Source organism: Bubalus bubalis, chromosome 8 (genome assembly GCF_019923935.1).
Source record: "Bubalus bubalis isolate 160015118507 breed Murrah chromosome 8, NDDB_SH_1, whole genome shotgun sequence".
NCBI classification, from domain to species: Eukaryota; Metazoa; Chordata; class Mammalia; order Artiodactyla; family Bovidae; genus Bubalus; species Bubalus bubalis.
Genome location: NC_059164.1, coordinates 106,590,631 through 106,608,860, shown reverse-complemented (window position 1 = coordinate 106,608,860; position 18,230 = coordinate 106,590,631). Strand labels below are relative to the sequence as shown.

The 18,230-nt window shown below is 42.3% G+C and overlaps 1 protein-coding gene across 5 annotated transcripts in view; it reads left to right on the top strand.

The window, feature by feature from the left end:
- TCAF1 (TRPM8 channel associated factor 1) overlaps positions 1–18,230 on the top strand; it is a 51,285-nt gene that overhangs the window by 21,559 nt on the left and 11,496 nt on the right. For all 5 annotated transcript variants that reach the window (XM_025291738.2, XM_025291739.2, XM_025291736.2 and 2 more), the window contains 2 exons: positions 4,609–5,242; positions 17,126–18,120. In XM_025291738.2, the coding sequence (XP_025147523.2) occupies positions 4,623–5,242; positions 17,126–18,120 (1,615 nt within the window). In that variant the 5' untranslated portion in view covers positions 4,609–4,622. The remainder of the gene's footprint in view (positions 1–4,608; positions 5,243–17,125; positions 18,121–18,230) is intronic.

Sequence of the window (18,230 nt, the reverse complement as noted above, 5' to 3'; positions counted from 1 at the left end):
GATTTCCTGGGATTGAGTGGTTAATTGATCTCTTACCACTTATGTGACTTAACCAAGTAGCAAATCCTCTGGCCATCAGGTTTTCTGTTTTCTTTGTTGTTTGGTTTTGGCTATTTTTAAAATTGGAATAGTGTTAGCACATACCTTACTGGTTTATTGTCAGAATTAAATAATGTATATAAAGCATTTATAATGAAGCTTGGAGCCTGGTAAGCACTATATCGTTACTATGCCTAAAATTACTAGTACTACTATTATTAGTATCTCTATCCATATAAAAGTGGGTTTGTGTCCTACATATTGCAGCAATTTGAAATTTTTACTTCACATGTATCTGGGACATTCTTCTAGGTATGAAAACTGGATTTAACTCTGTTCTTTGTAATAGCTTTGTAATACCGATTATCATACTTTACTCGAACATTTCTCCCTCTCAAAACTTGTCTTGCCACATTCACAGCATTGCTATCATATCAGGGCTGACACAGTAGCCTCACTCACAGTGCAGGAAAGGGGAAAACTGACGGAGAGGGCGTGCTCCGGTGTTTCTACCCAAACCCCACTCCCCTCAGGCCACCACCCCTCTAGCCCAGGAACCAACTCAGCAAGAAATCACCCCTCTTCTCCCTTGTTCCCTACTTTTCAAACCTCCAGGCCACCTGTCCATGCCTTTGGTCACTTCTCCACAGATACTTCTTCTCCCATGAACCAGCTTAGAGTACAGCTAGAGAGAGAAAATTACAAGTCCCCTGCTCTAGGCGAGTTTGGAGTATCAACACTACCGGCAGTATGGCAGCTGTTGCAGAGTGTGTATGGGTGGTGGGTGCACCCCAGGGTCTCACGGTGGGCACCATGGCCTGTCTGGGGGGTACGGGGAAGTTGGATCAGCGATCCTGCACCCTCAGGAGTCGAAAACTGGTTCTGGGAAGCCTTCCTTGTCGTCTCTCCATCTCCACGTCTCGGTTTGTCATGTATCTATCTACATTTGTAGTTTTGTGTAGCGGTGAGCAACCTTGTACATGTGTCTTTAATACTGCTGCTCTGATTTTTGTAAGAAAGGTTATTAGGTTTGCTGGTCTGAGGATGGGCACACCTTTGAAACTGAGTTGCCCCTGTCAGATTGCTTTCAGATTCTCAGGCCTTTCACAGACCGTGCTAGTGTTTCCAAAGCCTCTGGGACATTGGGATATCAATTATCTTCATCTTCTCCTCCTCCTCTTCCTCTTTCTTCTTTGCCCCCTACCCCACTTCTTTTCATATAAGCTTATGGAAAAACATATACGTTATTTCAATTTCCTGTGAGATTGAGCATATTTCCATTGATTAATTGGCTATTTAAGTTTCCTCTTCTGGACGGCAAAGCGTTTGTCTACAATGCGGGAGACCCGGGTTCGATCCCTAAGTCGGGAAGATCCCCTGGAGAAGGAAATGGCAATCCACTCCAGTACTATTGCCTGGAAAATCCCATGGACAGAGGAGCCTGGTAGGCTACAGTCCATGGGGTCACAAAGAGCCGAACACGACTGAGCGACTTCACTTTCGACTTCACTTTCTGTGACCAGCTTCTCTTAGAAGGGGAGGATTTCGGTGGCTTGAAAGATGTGGGAGTGGGAACCGGAAGAAAGAGAATGGAAAGAGAATCTCAAGTTAAAGCAGGGCAGGCCCAGGAAAGCCAAGTATCCTGGAAGCTGATGGAGACACGCTGGAAAGTGAGGAGCAACCAGACCTGGAGGCCTTAAACCCCAGGAGGAAGCTCAGATTTTCCCCTGTGGGCAAAGATGAAGCTCTGGGTCTTCTTTTCTGGGAAATAATACAATCTGTGACTGTAGAAGAATAAAGGTGAGAACAGATACTGATGACATAGAAGCCAGATGCTTTTGTCCAGGAATGAATTACTGAGGACCTAAACTAGGTTAGCGGAAGCGTGTGTTGGAAACCATGATGGACAATGCTATGGCCAGCTGGATGTGGAGCAGGAGGGAGAGGAGACACAACTGTGACTCCTTGTGATTGCTGTCCCAGCTGTTTGTGGACCCCAGGAGGAGCAGGGGCAGGACAAGCCCTTATTAACCAACTGTCTGCTGATTGTATCTTCTCTGTGGGGTGCAGATTACTCTTTAACAACTAGGGACCTCGAGCTTATGGAATATACCCAAGAGGAGCTAATTTGGAGGGGGAAAAGTTAAGACTTTGTAGTTTTGAGACAGTTACAAATGGCAGAATGTGCTTTCAGTAGGGGTCTTGCATTTATTAGTTATGTCAGGACCAGGGCCTTTGCATCTGTGGCTTGGGGAAGGCACAGACAAGGGCTATGCCAAGGATTTTTTCAAGAACCCATCAAAATACTTAACTAAAGATAATCAGTAGTGTTAGTATTGGCTCTAAAATATGAAACCTGTAAAAATCAAAGTCAATAAATACTTAATCCAGTGTTGGTAAAAATCTAACATTAGATTTTTTTCACTTTATAAGAGTTTCCTATTATACACATACTTAAATAGTTACTCTTAATCAAGTAATTTTAAGCAAAGATATATATATACACACACACACACACATATATATGTATGTATAATAATTGATACTCATATACATATAAATATATATATATTTATATATATATGGGCTTCCATGGTGGCTCAGACTGTAAAGAATCTGCCTGCAATGCACAAGACGAGGGTTCTACCCCTGGGCCGGGAAGATCCCCTGGAGAAGGGAATGGCAACCCATTCCAGTATTTTTGCCTGGAGAATCTCATGGACAGAGAAGCCAGGGGAGCTACAGTCCACGGGGCCGCAAAGAGTCTGGGTGACTAAGCACACACACATGCATTTATATGCATTTTATATATATGGTAGTTTGTTGTTTAGTCGCTAAGTTATGTCCGACTGTTTTGCAACCCCATGGACTGTAGCCCACACAGTGTGTGTGTGTGTGTGTGTGTGTGTGTGTGTGTGTATGTGTATAAAATTACTCTTAATCTAGTAATTTTAAGCAAAGATATATATACACATATATCTGCATACACATATATATATAATATACTCTAGATCAAGTAATTTTAGGCAATGTATATATATATATATATAATAAATAATGGAAGGGCACTTAACCAATGCTATTCCTTTCATCTTCAAAACAATCCTGTGTGGTAGATGCCATTTTTCCTACTTAATGAATGAGGAAACCAAGTCTGAGAAGTGTTGCCTGATCTCAGTTAGTAAACAGCAGAGCTGAGATTCAAACCCAGACAGCCTAACTCCAGAGTCTAAGCGTGTATTAATAATTGCTTTGCCATCATACCTTGAGTGAGACAAGGAAAAAGAGGTAAGGGCCAAAGATAAACACCTAAGGAATCTCTGCATTTTCAGAAGAGGGAACGGGAGGCCAGGAAGGAAGCGGTTCGAGAGGTTGCAGACAATGAGGCTGGCCACAAGGTTAGAGGTGGTAAGAGCCTCAGGGACCAGGGAGCAGCATTGTCCAGAGCCACTGAGTGGTCAGTGAGGATGGTGAGGCCTGGTTGTCCTGACTGTTAAACACGTCTGTCCATGAGGGAAGTGCTTCAGTAAAGGGCACATAGAGGAGGTCAGACTGCAGAGTGACCTTAAGCAGGGAGCTCAAGGTGAAGAAGCAGAGGGTTTTTGTGACTGCGCATCCATCGACATATACACCTTTTGCTGCTATGTCTGGGTGCAAGTAATAATCTGCTATCAATTCATAATGTAACACTTTCTGCTTTTGGCTTTCTGGGCCCGCGCTGAGATTAATATGATCAGTGTGAGCGCCGAGTGGGCTGGAGTGGGGGTGGGGAGACAGCACGCTGCACCACTGTGTTGCTTTCCTGTGGTTGCTGCAGTAAAGTGCCACAAACTGAGTAGCTTAAAACAACAGAAATGTATTCTGTGGCAGTTCTAGAGGCTTAGATGTTTGAAATACAAGTGTTGACAGGTTTGGTTCTTTCTGGAAGTTCTGAAGGAGAGTCTGTTTCATGCATCTCGCCTACCTCTGGTGTTCACCAGCAGTCTTTGGCATTCCTTGGCTCATAGAGACATCACAGAGACCCTGATACCTGCCTACGTGTTCTCATAGCCTGTGTATCTCTCCCTGGGTACCTGTGTCCCAATTTCCTCTTCTTTTAAAGGCTCCAGTCATTAAATTGTGTGCTTAGTTACTCAGGCATGTCTGACTCTTTGCAACCCTTTGGACTGTAGCCCACCAGGCTTCTCGGTCCATGGGATTTTTCAGGCAAGAATCTGCCAAGACTCTATTTCCAAATAAGGTCATACAGGTACTGGGAGTTAGTACTTGAACGTATGTCTTTGGAGACACAGTTCTGCCTTTGTTCTTTACTTCTGTTTGTTTCCTTCTGTGACAGAAATGCGTGGAGCTCACTTAGTTTGACAGTATGAGTGTTAATGGACAGGGCACAACAGGGTCTCCTGGGTTGGAGACACCGACAGCCCCGGTGAGTGCTTGAGGCTGTTCACAGCGTCGGTCTCATCTGCTCAGTGGGAAGAGCTGCCCCAGCTACGGAAGAGTGAACTGCTTGGCTCGTTTGTTTGTTTACTGATTCTTCACCAGGCTGAGTCTTTGCTTTCCTCTCTGCAGAAGCCGGTCCAGCCATGGCGACTCCGTCCGCTGCCTTCGAGGCCCTTATGAATGGAGTGACAAGCTGGGATGTCCCCGAAGACGCCATCCCGTGTGAACTGCTTCTTATCGGAGAAGCCTCCTTCCCGGTGATGGTGAACGACATGGGCCAGGTCCTCATCGCGGCCTCCTCCTATGGCCGAGGCCGCCTGGTGGTGGTGTCCCACGAGGACTACTTGGTGGAGGCCCAGCTCACTCCCTTTCTCCTCAACGCAGTGGGTTGGCTTTGCTCTTCCCCTGGGGCTCCCGTGGGTGTGCACCCCTCCCTGGCACCTCTGGCCAAAATCCTGGAGGGCTCTGGAGTGGAGGCAAAGGTTGAGCCGGAAGTGAAAGACTCCCTGGGCGTTTACTGCATTGATGCCTACAATGAAACCATGACTGAGAAGTTGGTCAAGTTCATGAAACGTGGAGGAGGCTTGCTCATTGGAGGCCAAGCCTGGGATTGGGCCAACCAGGGCGATGATGAAAGGGTTCTCTTCACGTTCCCGGGGAACCTCGTGACCAGCGTGGCCGGTGTGTACTTCACTGACAACAAAGGGGACACGAGCTTCTTTAAAGTCTCTAAGAAGATGCCCAAGATCCCAGTCTTGGTGAGGTGAGTGCATTAGCCCAGTGGGACATTGGTCCCATATTAAAAAGCAGACAAATGTCTCCTGTCTTCAGGCTACTCCAAGGCTAACAGAAGAGAATTTGGCATTCAAACGTAGATTCATCATAAGTCAACCAGAGTGTTAAAATACCCTGAGACACAGGAAGGGCAGGGTCCCTTGTTGCTGCTACATTTTCAGGCCAGATTACTTAGCTCTTGGATGGGAGAAACTCCTTAGTAACCATTGTGTCCCCCAGCATCTAGCTTATAAAATGTATAGTGTAGTGTAGTAGTGTTACTCACTCATCGTGTCCCACGCTCTGCGATCCCACAGACTGTAGCCCACCAGGCTCCTCTGTCCATGGGATTCTCCAGGCAAGAGTACTGGAGTGGATTGCCATTCCCTTCTCCACAGGATCTCCCTGACCCAGGGATCGAACCCCGGCCTTCTTCATTGCAGGCAGATTCTTTACCATTTGAGCTACAGGGAAGACCTAGTAAAATGTATATATTGCTGAATCTCAGGGTTGGCATGACTGATCCAAGAAGGTCATAGGTCAAGGTTGCTTGCAAATGAAATATAAGGAAAAGGAAAACAAACCAAGTCTAGAGAGCTTTCAGAAAGGTTTTGAAATATCCAGCCAGATGGGATTAGGATGGAAGTAAGAGCTAGAGAGTGTTGGAGAAGACTCTTGAGAGTCCCTTGGACTGCAAGGAGATCCAACCAGTCCATTCTGAAGGAGATCAGCCCTGGGATTTCTTTGGAAGGAATGATGCTGAAGCTGAAACTCCTGTACTTTGGTCATCTCATGCGAAGAGTTGACTCATTGGAAAAGACTCTGATGCTGGGAGGGACTGGGGGCAGGAGGAGAAGGGGAAAACAGAGAATGAGACGGCTGGATGGCATCACTGACTCGATGGACGTGAGTCTGAGTGAATTCTGGGAGTTGGTGATGGACAGGGAGGCCTGGCGTGCTGCTATTCATGGGGTCGCAAAGAGTCAGACACGACTGAGCAACTGAACTGACTGAAGAGCTAGAGAATTCAAAAGCTGAGATACAGAAAGGTGGCACATCTTTAATCTTAGAGATGATTTTATCTCTGGGAGCAAAAGACATGATGATGGAGAATGAAGGAGGCAGGTGATGGATTCAGGGACAAGCTTCATGGAAAGTTCTTTGAGGACATCACCCATTGTGATGTTCCATTGGAATGTGAATGGAATGAACCTATTCCATTCACATTGTCCTCCAGCACCTCATACGGTATTGAACATGGTTAGTAGGTGTTCAGTAAACACGTATTAGATGGATGATTGGATGGATGAAGAAAGAGATGAGAAGCTGGAGTAGTCCTAGCAGTAGAAAAATCACACCAGGCCATGCCTTATATTGTACATGAAAACTCTCAGCATCCTTGGAGCAAAAAGCATAGGTATTTCTGATGGGTGCAGAGTGAGGTGAGGGCGGACTGGGTGAGGAGGGCACACCAGATTTAGTATAGAGACTTTGGGGAAGATCTGTGGCCTCTCCTTGGCATGGCACTCCTGGAACACCCCACAGCTCCATACTCACATGTGCAGTGAGGAAAGAGTTATTCAGAGACACAGAGATTGATCAGGTTGATCAAACTTCTGTTTACAAAGATCTCCATTCTAAGGAACAGCAAGGTAAAACCTGAGCCTCATTCCATTAACAGCATAATCCCCTTTAGTTAAGTTAGTTTCCTTAAAAGATGTTTTTCTCTATCAAAATCATACCTGTTTTTTCTTTGGTTATGTCTGTATCTCTCTGAATCTGAAATTTTTTCCTTTTTGGTTAAATCATGTGTGTGTGTGCATAGAAGTGGACCCACACATTTCAAACCTGTGTTGTTCAAAGGCCAGCTGTATTTTTGAATTATGATTATTCTTCATGGCATACTCTTTTAAACTACTTTTTCAATATTGCTGGATCCTTACTTTCTAATTTTTATTTTAAAATTATTAAATCATAAACCCACAATGTAACTGTTTTCATCTCTTTCCTATTCATTCATAATTTTATACCCTTGTCATCTTAATATACATGCTGTTTTGAATTCTGCTCATACACATTTTTCATTCTGTGTAATTATTAAAATTATAAAATAGATTACATTTTATGTAATCTTTAAAAATATAAAAACAATTATATATTATTACATTCTGTGTAATCTTTAAAATTGGCAATTATGTGAATGCCAATATATACCTCATTTATTTAATCATTTGGTTTCTACTGAAGATTTGGATCTTTCATCAGTCATCTTGTAACTATGTAATACTGTATTACATATCGTCAGTTCATTTTAGAAGTATCAGACAACACTAGACACCAACATGCTTCTATTAGAATTCAGTAACAGAGGTTCTTTCCATCACTGGCCATCAAGTTCACATTGAAAGTCCCTGTGGATTTAGTTACTCTGCCCAAATGCCTTGCTATTTATTTTTAAACCCACATTTGAACATGCAAGTGTGAATTAAGATAGCTTTGACTTTGTTACTTGCACATTTCTTATTAAAATACATTCTAAATAAGATCTTAGGGTAAACTTTCTAAGAGTAAACTGTCCACAGGCCTTATCAAAATGAATCAAATTTTCAACAGAAGAAATTACTACTTTTATGATCATAAAAATAAAACCCTAAGTGATAAAGCCTGATGATCCACTTTTAGGCTGGTAAGAACAGCCACAGATGTCAGGACACAAGCCTCAGAGTCACTGCCCTTACTTCCTGCCTAGAAAGCACCATGGTCTCCTTGTAGGGTACTAGCCACCATGTGGCAGGAGGAGAAAGGGACAACAGAAGATGAGATGGTTGTATTGCATCACCATCTCAATGGACATGAGTTTGAGTAAGTTCCAGGAATTGGTGATAGACAGGGAAGCCTGATGTGCTGCAGTCCGTGGGGTTGCAAAGAGTCAGACACGACTGAGCGACTGAACTGGACTGAAGCCACCACGTTGCCTATATGACCACACCACCGGGACTCTGTTTGCTGAGCAGTGTCTACTCTTCCTTCCACTTATCCTCACTGGCCTCCACTGTACCTCCAGCTCTGAAGGCAATGGCTGTTGTACTTTGTGTACAGAGCCACCTTCTTTCTATTACACATTCATTCAAACAAATACTGGATCCACTGTCATAAACACAGCCTCATTTCAAGACTCAGGATTCTAGTAAGAGATATCATATCTACTGGGAAAAGCACCATTTTAGTGGAGGCCAGCCTTTGGTTCAGTTCAGTTCAGTCACTCAGTCGTGTGTGACTCTTTGAGACCCCATGAATTGCAACACACCAGGACTCCCTGTCCATCACCAACACCCGGAGTTCACCCAAACCCATGTCCATTGAGTTGGTGATGCCACCTATCATCTCATCCTCTGTCGTCCCCTTCTCCTCCTGTCCCCCATCCCTCCCAGCATCAGGGTCTTTACCAATGAGTCAACTCTTCGCATGAGGTGGCCAAAGTACTGGAGTTTCAGCTTTAGCATCATTCCTTCCAAAGAAATCCCAGGACTGATCTCCTTTAGGATGGACTGGTTGGATCTCCTTGCAGTCCAAGGGACTCTCAAGAGTCTTCTCCAACACCACAGTTCAAAAGCATCAATTCATTGGTGCTCAGCTTTCTTTATAGTCCAACTCTCACATTTGGTGGCTCAGATGGTAAAGTGTCTGCCTACAATGTGGGAGACCCGGGTTCAATCCCTGGGTCAGGAAGATCCCCTGGAGAAGGAAATGGCAATCCACTCCAGTACTCTTGCCTGGAAAATTCCATGAACAGAGGAGCCTGGTAAGCTACAGTCCATGGGGTTGCAAAGAGTCGGACAGGACTGAGCGACTTCAATTTCTTTCTTTCACTCACATCCATACATGACTACTGGAAAAACCATAGCCTTGACTAGATGAACCTTTGTTGGCAAAGTAATATCTCTGCTTTTTAATATGCTACCTAGGTTGGTCATAACTTTCCTTCCAAGGAGTAAGCATCTTTTAATTTCATGGCTGCAATCACCATCTGCAGTGATTTTGGAGCCCCCAAAAATAAAATCAGCCACTGTTTCCACTGTTTCCCCATCTATTTGCCATGAAGTAATGGGACAGGATGCCATGATCTTCGTTTTCTGAATGTTGAGCTTTAAGCCAACTTTTTCAGTCTCCTCTTTCAGTTTCATCAAGAGGCTCTTTAGTTCTTCTTCACTTTCTGCCATAAGGGTGGTGTCATCTGCATATCTGAAGTTAATAAGTTCCTAAATAATGTCTGTTGCTTGCTCTAAAACCTTGAGCAACAGATAAGCCTCATCTTTAAAGTAGGATTAATAATGACTACCTTTATGAGTGGTTGTAAGAATTCAGTGAATTAAGAAACATGTTCAAAGTACCTAAAATACTTTAATTGTTTTGACATCAGCCTTCATGTTATGGTATATAAGCATATGAGGTCATGAATATCGTTTCCAACCATTGAGATATACCTGGCATCCATCGTTATGCTTCTTTGCCCCAAGTCATGTGTGCTGCCCCAGTTGTATAAGCTATTGATATTTTAACTGATACTTTTCCTATTTCCTCCATCAAACTGAGGCAGCAGCAGCAGGACCAGCTGCCATGTTTTATCCTCTTTATGCATTTAACCAAGCAAAGACTAGACACGGAATTGGCTTTACCAATAAAGAGATTTATGCTGATTAAACATATTATTAGATAATCAGTCTAAGGGAGGTTCTGGGAGATTCAACCACAATAGTTTGCTCTGTTTTTGGATAAGAAGGCCCTTGTCCCATTTTAACACAAATCTCAGGCTTCTGTTAAGAGTTCTTGTTCTGTGTTTGTTCATTCATCCATTCATTTAGGCCAGCATTTTTGTTGAGTATATGCTGTAATCTCAGGCATTATTTCCTATTTCAAGAAAATTATTTCCAGAGATCTGAGAATCAGAAGTGCAGAAACATCTCCAATAACCAGCTTGGAGGAAATACAAAAAGCAAGTACCTGTTGTAGGAAGAAGGCTGTGATATCTAGGTTCAGTAGAACTCAGAAACCTGAGGTTGCAGCTAGCAATTTACACACCGTGAGTTAGCGTGTGCTTTCCACTCTTTCTCCCTTTAAATGGAAAGTACTTGAGTATAATAGAAGGTCCTTGTCCTCATTTCAGCTATTACTCCATTGAGAATGGTTTTCAGTCTTCAGTGATCTGTGTATATTCACAATCATTAGAGATACGAGAAAAGAATGTAGAACAACAGTCATGCTTTGAAATACCACATGCTCCAAATTCCTTGGCTTGAAAACACTCCTATGAAACCTGAACTGGCAGACATTAGAAACTGATGCCCAGAGAAGGCAATGGCACCCCACTCCAGCACTCTTGCCTGGAAAATCCCATGGACGGAGGAGCCTGGTGGGCTGCAGTCCATGGGGTCGCTGAGAGTCGGACACGACTGAGTGACTTCACTTTCACTTTTCACTTTCATGCATTGGAGAAGGAAATGGCACCCCACTCCAGTGTTCTTGCCTGGAGAATCCCAGGGACGGGGGAGCCTGGTGGGCTGCCGTCTATAGGGTTGCAGAGTCAGACACAACTGAGGCGACTTAGCAGCAGCAGCAGCAGAAATTGATACCATATATAGATAGATAGATAATCTCCACTTCATTTTGAAAGATAGTCAAGGGATATTATATATAAAACAATCTTTTGAATTCCAGATTAAAAAGATTTCAGATTTTTGAAACGTGACTATCTATGTGAAATAAGTAACCTGCCAAATTACTGAAGATAATCAACATGACTATGAGTCCCCAAGTAGTTCTGAAAACAATTGAACTCAGGTCTCCTGCATTGCAGGCAGATAAAATATCTGAACAGATATTAATAAACTTATTTGTAACAAGGATCCACAAGTCCTTGGAAGTCATTGCTAGGATAGATAGAATGCTAACTGCCAACGTTAAGTCAGGTCATGACCCAGCGAGGTGGGGTGAATATACATACCTACCAAACCTTGCACTTCTTACTACATTCCTAGCCATTTATAATAAAATTGTATTAACTGGTTCTCACAAAACTAGAAGTTTTTAGAGAGTGAATTCAAGTGGGAAGATGTGCCACTTTAGAAAAGAAATTGCTAAATCACAATTCCGTTTTCTTTTCCTTTTTATAAACATTTTCCCTTCTGCAATTTCAAAATAAATGCTTACTGGGAAAAAAAGAAATAGTCCCAAAGGATGAAAAGTAAAAAGTGAAAGACCTTCGTCCCCCACCTCTGCCTCCTACTAATTCTTCTGTCCAGAGGTAATCACTGCATACAGTTTGCACTGCGGCATTTTTGATACTAACTCTACATGAACTCTTTCAGAAATAAGAGGAGAGGAAAGTTTTTGTAATTTGATTTATTAAACCAGTATTTCTCTGATACTAAAGCCAAAGAAAGACGTTGCAAGACAAGAAAACTCAGAGCAGTGTCCCTCATGAACATAGATGCAAAAATTCTTAATAAAATATTGTAAACAGATTACAATATGTAAAAAGGATAATACATCATGACAAATAAGGCTCATTCTAGGACTGCTTGGCTGGTTTAACATTCAGATATCAAATTAATTCACAGTTTATTTTCTTAATGCAAAATAAATGAGAAACATCATATAATTCAATAGTTGCACACAGACAGAAAAAAAGAACTGACAAAATTCAATATCAAATCATGATAAAATTTCCACAAAGCAGAAATAAAAGGAAACTGCTCAGTGTGATGAGTCCTCTTTGAAAAGCTGATAGCCAAGAGCATACTTTCTGGTGAAATACCCTCAGATTGAGAACAAGGCCAGGAAGGATATTTTTATATAACATCGTACTTAAGTTTCTAGCCAGTGCAGTAAGGCAAGTAAAAAGGCATAGAGGTTAAATTTAAGAAGCACACCTATGTTTTTTTGCAGAAAACATGATTTTCTATGTAAAATATTCTTAAAACTCTGCAAAAAAAAAAAGCCACTGTAATAATTGAGTTTAGCAAGGTTTCAGGATATAAAGTCAATATACAAAAATAAATTATATTTTTATATAGTAGTAACTGGTCATTGAAATTAAAAATACAATATCTGTTAAGACAGGGTCCAAAATCATGAAATACTAGCAAATTTAACAAAATGTGTCATACAACATGTATGCTGAAAACCACAAAACATCACTGGGAGAAATTAAATAAAACCTAAAGAAATAGTGAAATACACCATGTTGATGGACCAGGACACTCAGTATTTTTAAGATGTCAGTTTTTCCCCAAATTAGCTATAGATTCAGTGCAACCCCAACCAAAGTTCAAACTGGTTCTAAAATTAAATGCAAATGAAAATAACTAACATAATTTCCAGATTTACTGGAAAGCTAAAGTGATCAAAACACTGTATAATAATGGTCAATCTTCTGTTATCACCTCTGATTGGAGGTCATAATTAGAATGCTTTCATCACCCCTAGAGAGTAAAAGAACAGGGAAACCCGGCATGCTGCAGTCCACGGGGTCGCTAAGAGCTGGGCATGACTGAACAATGGACCACAGAGATAATGAAAGACTCCACTCTTAGTTTCTTTCAGTGCATGTGTGGTTTCATTTGTAAAATTTATATCTCTGATACATTTGAAAATTTTTCTATGTATTTGGGTGATGTACAGGTCCAGTTCCTCTCTTCCCAATAACATAAAATGCCACCTTTTATTATACATTAATACCCATATTTGCCATGTTGCCTTTAATTTTTTAACAAATGTACATTTTTCTGTCTGAGTTGACAATTAACTTGTTTTTATAATCTACCTTTTCACTCAAAACAAGAATTCCATTTCTCCCATCCTTATACTTTTCTGTGCTCACTCCTTATTACCCAAGTTGTTTTGAAATCATCTGGTTTTCTGGTTGTAATTTAGTTTTGCCTTAGCTTTGTTTCTTTGTTCGCTTTGTTTTTAATATTGTGTCTCCTATTAATTCAGAATGATTTCTTGCCAATCACATCAAATATCACAAGAACTTTATCAGCAGTTTTTCAGCATTAGTTATACAATACATTGGCACTTTTGCCCACCATTGCTTCGTGTAGACAATCTGTTCCTATATTGTATTCATTTTTGTTTCTCTAGACCTACACAGCATAACCTCAAGTAACTTCTCTGAAAAACTTAAGTGAATGGTGAGTTTCAGTAATCCTTTTGACAGTTACAGTATTCCCTATGCGGTGAAGAGTCTTGCTGCAGCTATGTATCATACAGAATATTTTCATTGCACTGAAATACTATTTTTAGGGCACTGATTTCACTTTTTTCTTTGTAGGTAATTTGGTTTTTGCTTTTCTTTGTACTTTAAAGCTCATAAACTTGCTATGAATTGACCAGACCTTCTGTATTTCATTTATACTGATTTGCATTCAGTTCAGTTCAGTTGCTCAGTCGTGTCCAACTCTTTGCGACCCCATGGACTGCAGCACTCCAGGCTTCCCTGTCCATCACCAACTCCTAGAACCTTCTCAAACTCACGTCCATCAAGTTGGTAATGTCATTTCATTCTAAAAACTCAAATCGTTTTTTTAGCACAAAGAAATTTTCATCAAATTAAATGTTTATTTCTTCTTTGTTCTTTGCTTTTGGAACTTCTTGCTAGCCATTAGTCTTCTTATCTATCCTTCATTTTCTCTTAATGAATCACTTCACTCAACCTGCCTGTTGGTTTGTTCATAGTCTTCAGCTACATCAATACTTATTTTTCTGCCCTTGTATTAAATAGGGTTGTCTGTTTGGCAGTTATATTTTTATTCTGATTATTAACTTTTTATAGCAGCCTGTCTCCTTTTTTTTCCTGCAGAGAGATAATGTATCTCAAAACTCTCCAATGATCTACAATATTTATTTAGGACCTTCTCCAGTTATCACTTATTTTGGAGGGAGTTGGTTTTCCCTTTGTTTAGATTGGTGCTTATATTTCATGCTATTTATTTTCATCAAATATTTTTTATTTCTGTTTAAGTGTTAAATGGCATTGAATTTCTAGATTGGTCATTATTGGTTACTGAAGTACATTTTCTCAGGACAAATGATAACCCCTGTTGTTTTTGTTTTCTTGATCTTCTCTTTCACTTATGTGTGCTTCCAGATTCTTCTTTTCTCTTAGGTTTCTGATCAATCTTATTTTGTTTGGTTTATCTTTCCTATTAATTCCTCCTGTCCCAGTTTGCTGACTGCACCCTTCTTGAAATCTAGTACTATCATGGTTTTATTCTTTTTTATGTAACTTTTGTTTCATTTCAAAACAGAGAGGGACAGGAAAAGTCAAAATCCACTTCAGGTTTTTTAATGAAACGATCATTTGTCTTCCCCTGCACATAAGTCGTGGCTGTTGGAAATAACAGACAAAATGACGATGTCCCAGCCTCATCGGTGAGCAGGACCTCACTAGGGTCCTGCTGATGAAGCCTACTATTGACACAGCGTCTGAGTCTCAACTTGGCACATTCAGTGTTTCTCATTTTGCTGTAACAAGCTAGTGTATAAACCTTAACGCCAGTGTAGATCACCTTTTCACTGACTACACTTGTAAGACAGTTAATTGCTTGAAATTTATGAGCAGAACTCATTATAAGAGCTAAAACATTTTTTACTTAATTTTGTATGTATAATCTTTGTATATGTTTAATTTGCTGATTTTATTATATATATATTATTAATATATATGTTAATATTAATTGGGTTGCCCTGGTATCTTAGATGGTAAAGAATCCTCCTGCAATGTGGAAGACCTGGGCTCAATCCCTGGGTTGGGAAGATCCCCTGGAGGAAGGCATGACGACCCACTCCAGTATACTTGCATGTAGAATCCTCATGGACAGAAGAGCCTGGTGGGCTACAGTCCATGGAGTCACAAAGAGTCAGACACAACTGAGTGACTAAGCACAAATTATTATTAATTATATACAATAATAATTTTATTTATTAATAGATAACATTATATACAATATAATACAATTATACATTGTATTATATATTGTATTGTATTTTATATATTGTATATTATTTATGCAAATATATTATATACAATGCAAGTATTTATATATAATAATTATATTAATATATATAATAAAATCAGCAAATTAAAGATATACTAAGATGTTGCTGGAGAAATATAAATGTCACAAAAAATAGACCACCCTGGCTGCTCTATAAAGAAAGAATGACTTCTTTCTTTAGGCAAATGATCGCTAGAAGCAATATTGTAATCACAAGGTTGTCTGGTGATTTTGGAATCAGAGCAAAAACAGCTGGATGAGTGCTTTTAATGTTAGTGCTTCAAGGAGCTGGAGAGCCATCTTGTAGGGTGATGCCTTTATTTCAGGAAAGGTTTGGGCCTGCTAAGAGAACTGTAGTTTCCCCATCAGTTAATTACAGCTCTGCCAACCACAGAGATACTACAAACACAATACTACAAACATGCCACTACCTGACTCCCCTTTTTCAGTGTTTCCTTACAGCTGCCTCTGACCATACAGTCACACAATCAGTGAGAGGGGCTTAACCAGCTCTGGGATCTCAAGCTTATAGAGAGAGATCACTCTACCTCATTCCCTTCATAATTCCACTATCCAGGGCTGAATCCCCATTTTGGGGTTATAGGTGTTTAAAGTATAAAGGAGATAGAGAAAGCTTCTGACATAGGCATCAGAAGGGGGCAGAAAGAGTACCCGCTTGCTAGTGTTAACAATGAAGTTATATATTCCAAAGAATGTCTGGAGGTTGTAAAGACCTCATCAGACCTACTCCCATAATTTACATTTTAAGATAACAGAATTAGCCAGAAGGTTTAATCCAAAGACTGTCCTCAGGCAGGATACATTATTGTTATATAATCCTAAGGAATGTGGAGAAAGAAAAAAAGTTTGTACTTTCTTCCTCCTTGAGAATTCCAGACCCCTCTCTCCTTGGGGACCCCTAGACTCCCTATCAACCTGCCTAGGAAATGACTCTCTCAGTGTCCTGAAGCCTTATAGGAGTTTGTTACCCTTAGATAGAAACAGTTGAGGCTTCCCCAGTGGCTCAGCAGGTAAAGAATCTGCCTGCAATGCAGGAGATGCAGGTTCAATCCCTGGGTCAGAAACATCCCCTGGAGGAGGAAATGGTAACCCACTCCAATATTCTCGCCTGGAGAATCCCATGGTCAGAGGCTCCATCCAAAGGGTTGCAAAGAGTCAAACACAGCTGAGCATGCACACACACAGAGACAGAAACAGTTGGTGATGAGAAGAGCCTTACAGCATGGATATGTATCACTCCTGTTGGGCCAGAAATGAATGTATGGAATTCTGGGTGTAGACAGTCAGTCCTCTTGGGTTCAAGTAACAGGAGGGTCTCAAAAGAGTTGAGGCCAGTCAGCTCCCTGCCCTACTTTTTGGGATAACAGTGGTTCTTCACTCGAGCCACTAACTAACTCAGCTCTCTGTTAGCTTTATTTGCAGAAAGTTAGTGGCATGAAATTATAAACAAGCCCCCTTAGAAGAATGAAACCATGATTTCTCCTTCAGTTCTTTATATAGTGCTTAAAAGGCTGAACAGACACTTAAATCCAGACTATTGAAGATACAGTATTGAGTAAACCCAGCAGGCCTTCTTTCAAGATTTCCTTTGGAAGGTTAATACACAGAGAAGGATAGAGCAGGATCAATGTCCAGGCCCTCTGTCTTCCCTCCAAGTCTCCACACCCAGGGAGCTCAGGTCTGTCCTAGTTCTCTCGCAAGAGCTAAAGATGATATTCTTAAGTCTACCACTTGCTACATGCTGGGTGCTGTGCTGAGCACTTTGTAACAGAGAACATGTGTGTCTTTTGCAGTTGTGAGGATGATCTCTCCGAGGACAGAGATGAGCTCCTGCACGGGATTTCTGAGCTGGACATCACCAATTCAGACTGTTTCCCATCCCAGCTGCTAGTGCACGGGGCCTTAGCCTTTCCCCTGGGGCTAGATTCCTACCACGGCTGTGTCATAGCGGCTGCCCGCTACGGCCGGGGCCGGGTGGTCGTGACTGGCCACAAGGTTCTGTTCACCGTGGGTAAACTGGGCCCCTTCTTGCTCAACGCCGTCCGCTGGCTGGACGCGGGCCGCAGAGGCAAGATCGTGGTACAGACGGAGCTGAGGACTCTGAGTGGGCTGCTCGCCGTGGGGGGCATAGACACCAGCATTGAGCCCAATCTGACCAGCGATGCCAGTGTCTATTGCTTTGAGCCCGTGAGTGATGTAGGAGTCAAGGAGCTGCAGGAGTTTGTAGCCGAAGGCGGGGGCCTGTTTGTCGGAGCCCAGGCCTGGTGGTGGGCCTTCAAGAACCCAGGCGTGTCCCCTTTGGCACGGTTCCCCGGAAACCTCCTCCTCAACCCCTTTGGCATTAGCATCACCAGCCAAAGCCTCAACCCGGGGCCCTTTCGTACTCCCAAGGCGGGGATAAGGACCTACCACTTCCGCTCCACCCTGGCTGAGTTCCAGGTTATCATGGGCAGAAAGAGAGGGAACGTGGAGAAGGGCTGGTTGGCCAAGCTGGGTCCGGACGGCGCGGCTTTTCTGCAAATCCCCGCGGAGGAGATCCCTGCCTACATGTCGGTACACCGGCTTCTAAGGAAGCTGCTGAGTCGCTATCGGCTCCCGGTGGCGACCCGTGAGAACCCGGTCATCAACGACTGCTGCCGGGGTGCCATGCTCTCCCTGGCCACGGGGCTGGCTCACTCGGGAAGCGACCTATCTCTGTTAGTCCCCGAAATTGAAGACATGTACAGCAGCCCCTATCTGCGCCCCTCGGAATCTCCCATCACCGTGGAGGTCAACTGCAACAACCCGGGTGAGGAAGGAGGGGTGGATGGGAGCCGGGCAGGTGGGAACGTGGGGGGATGACTTCTGCAGCTCAGCTGAGGTCTGGTCACCTCCGGGGCCATCTCAAGCCTCTGCCGT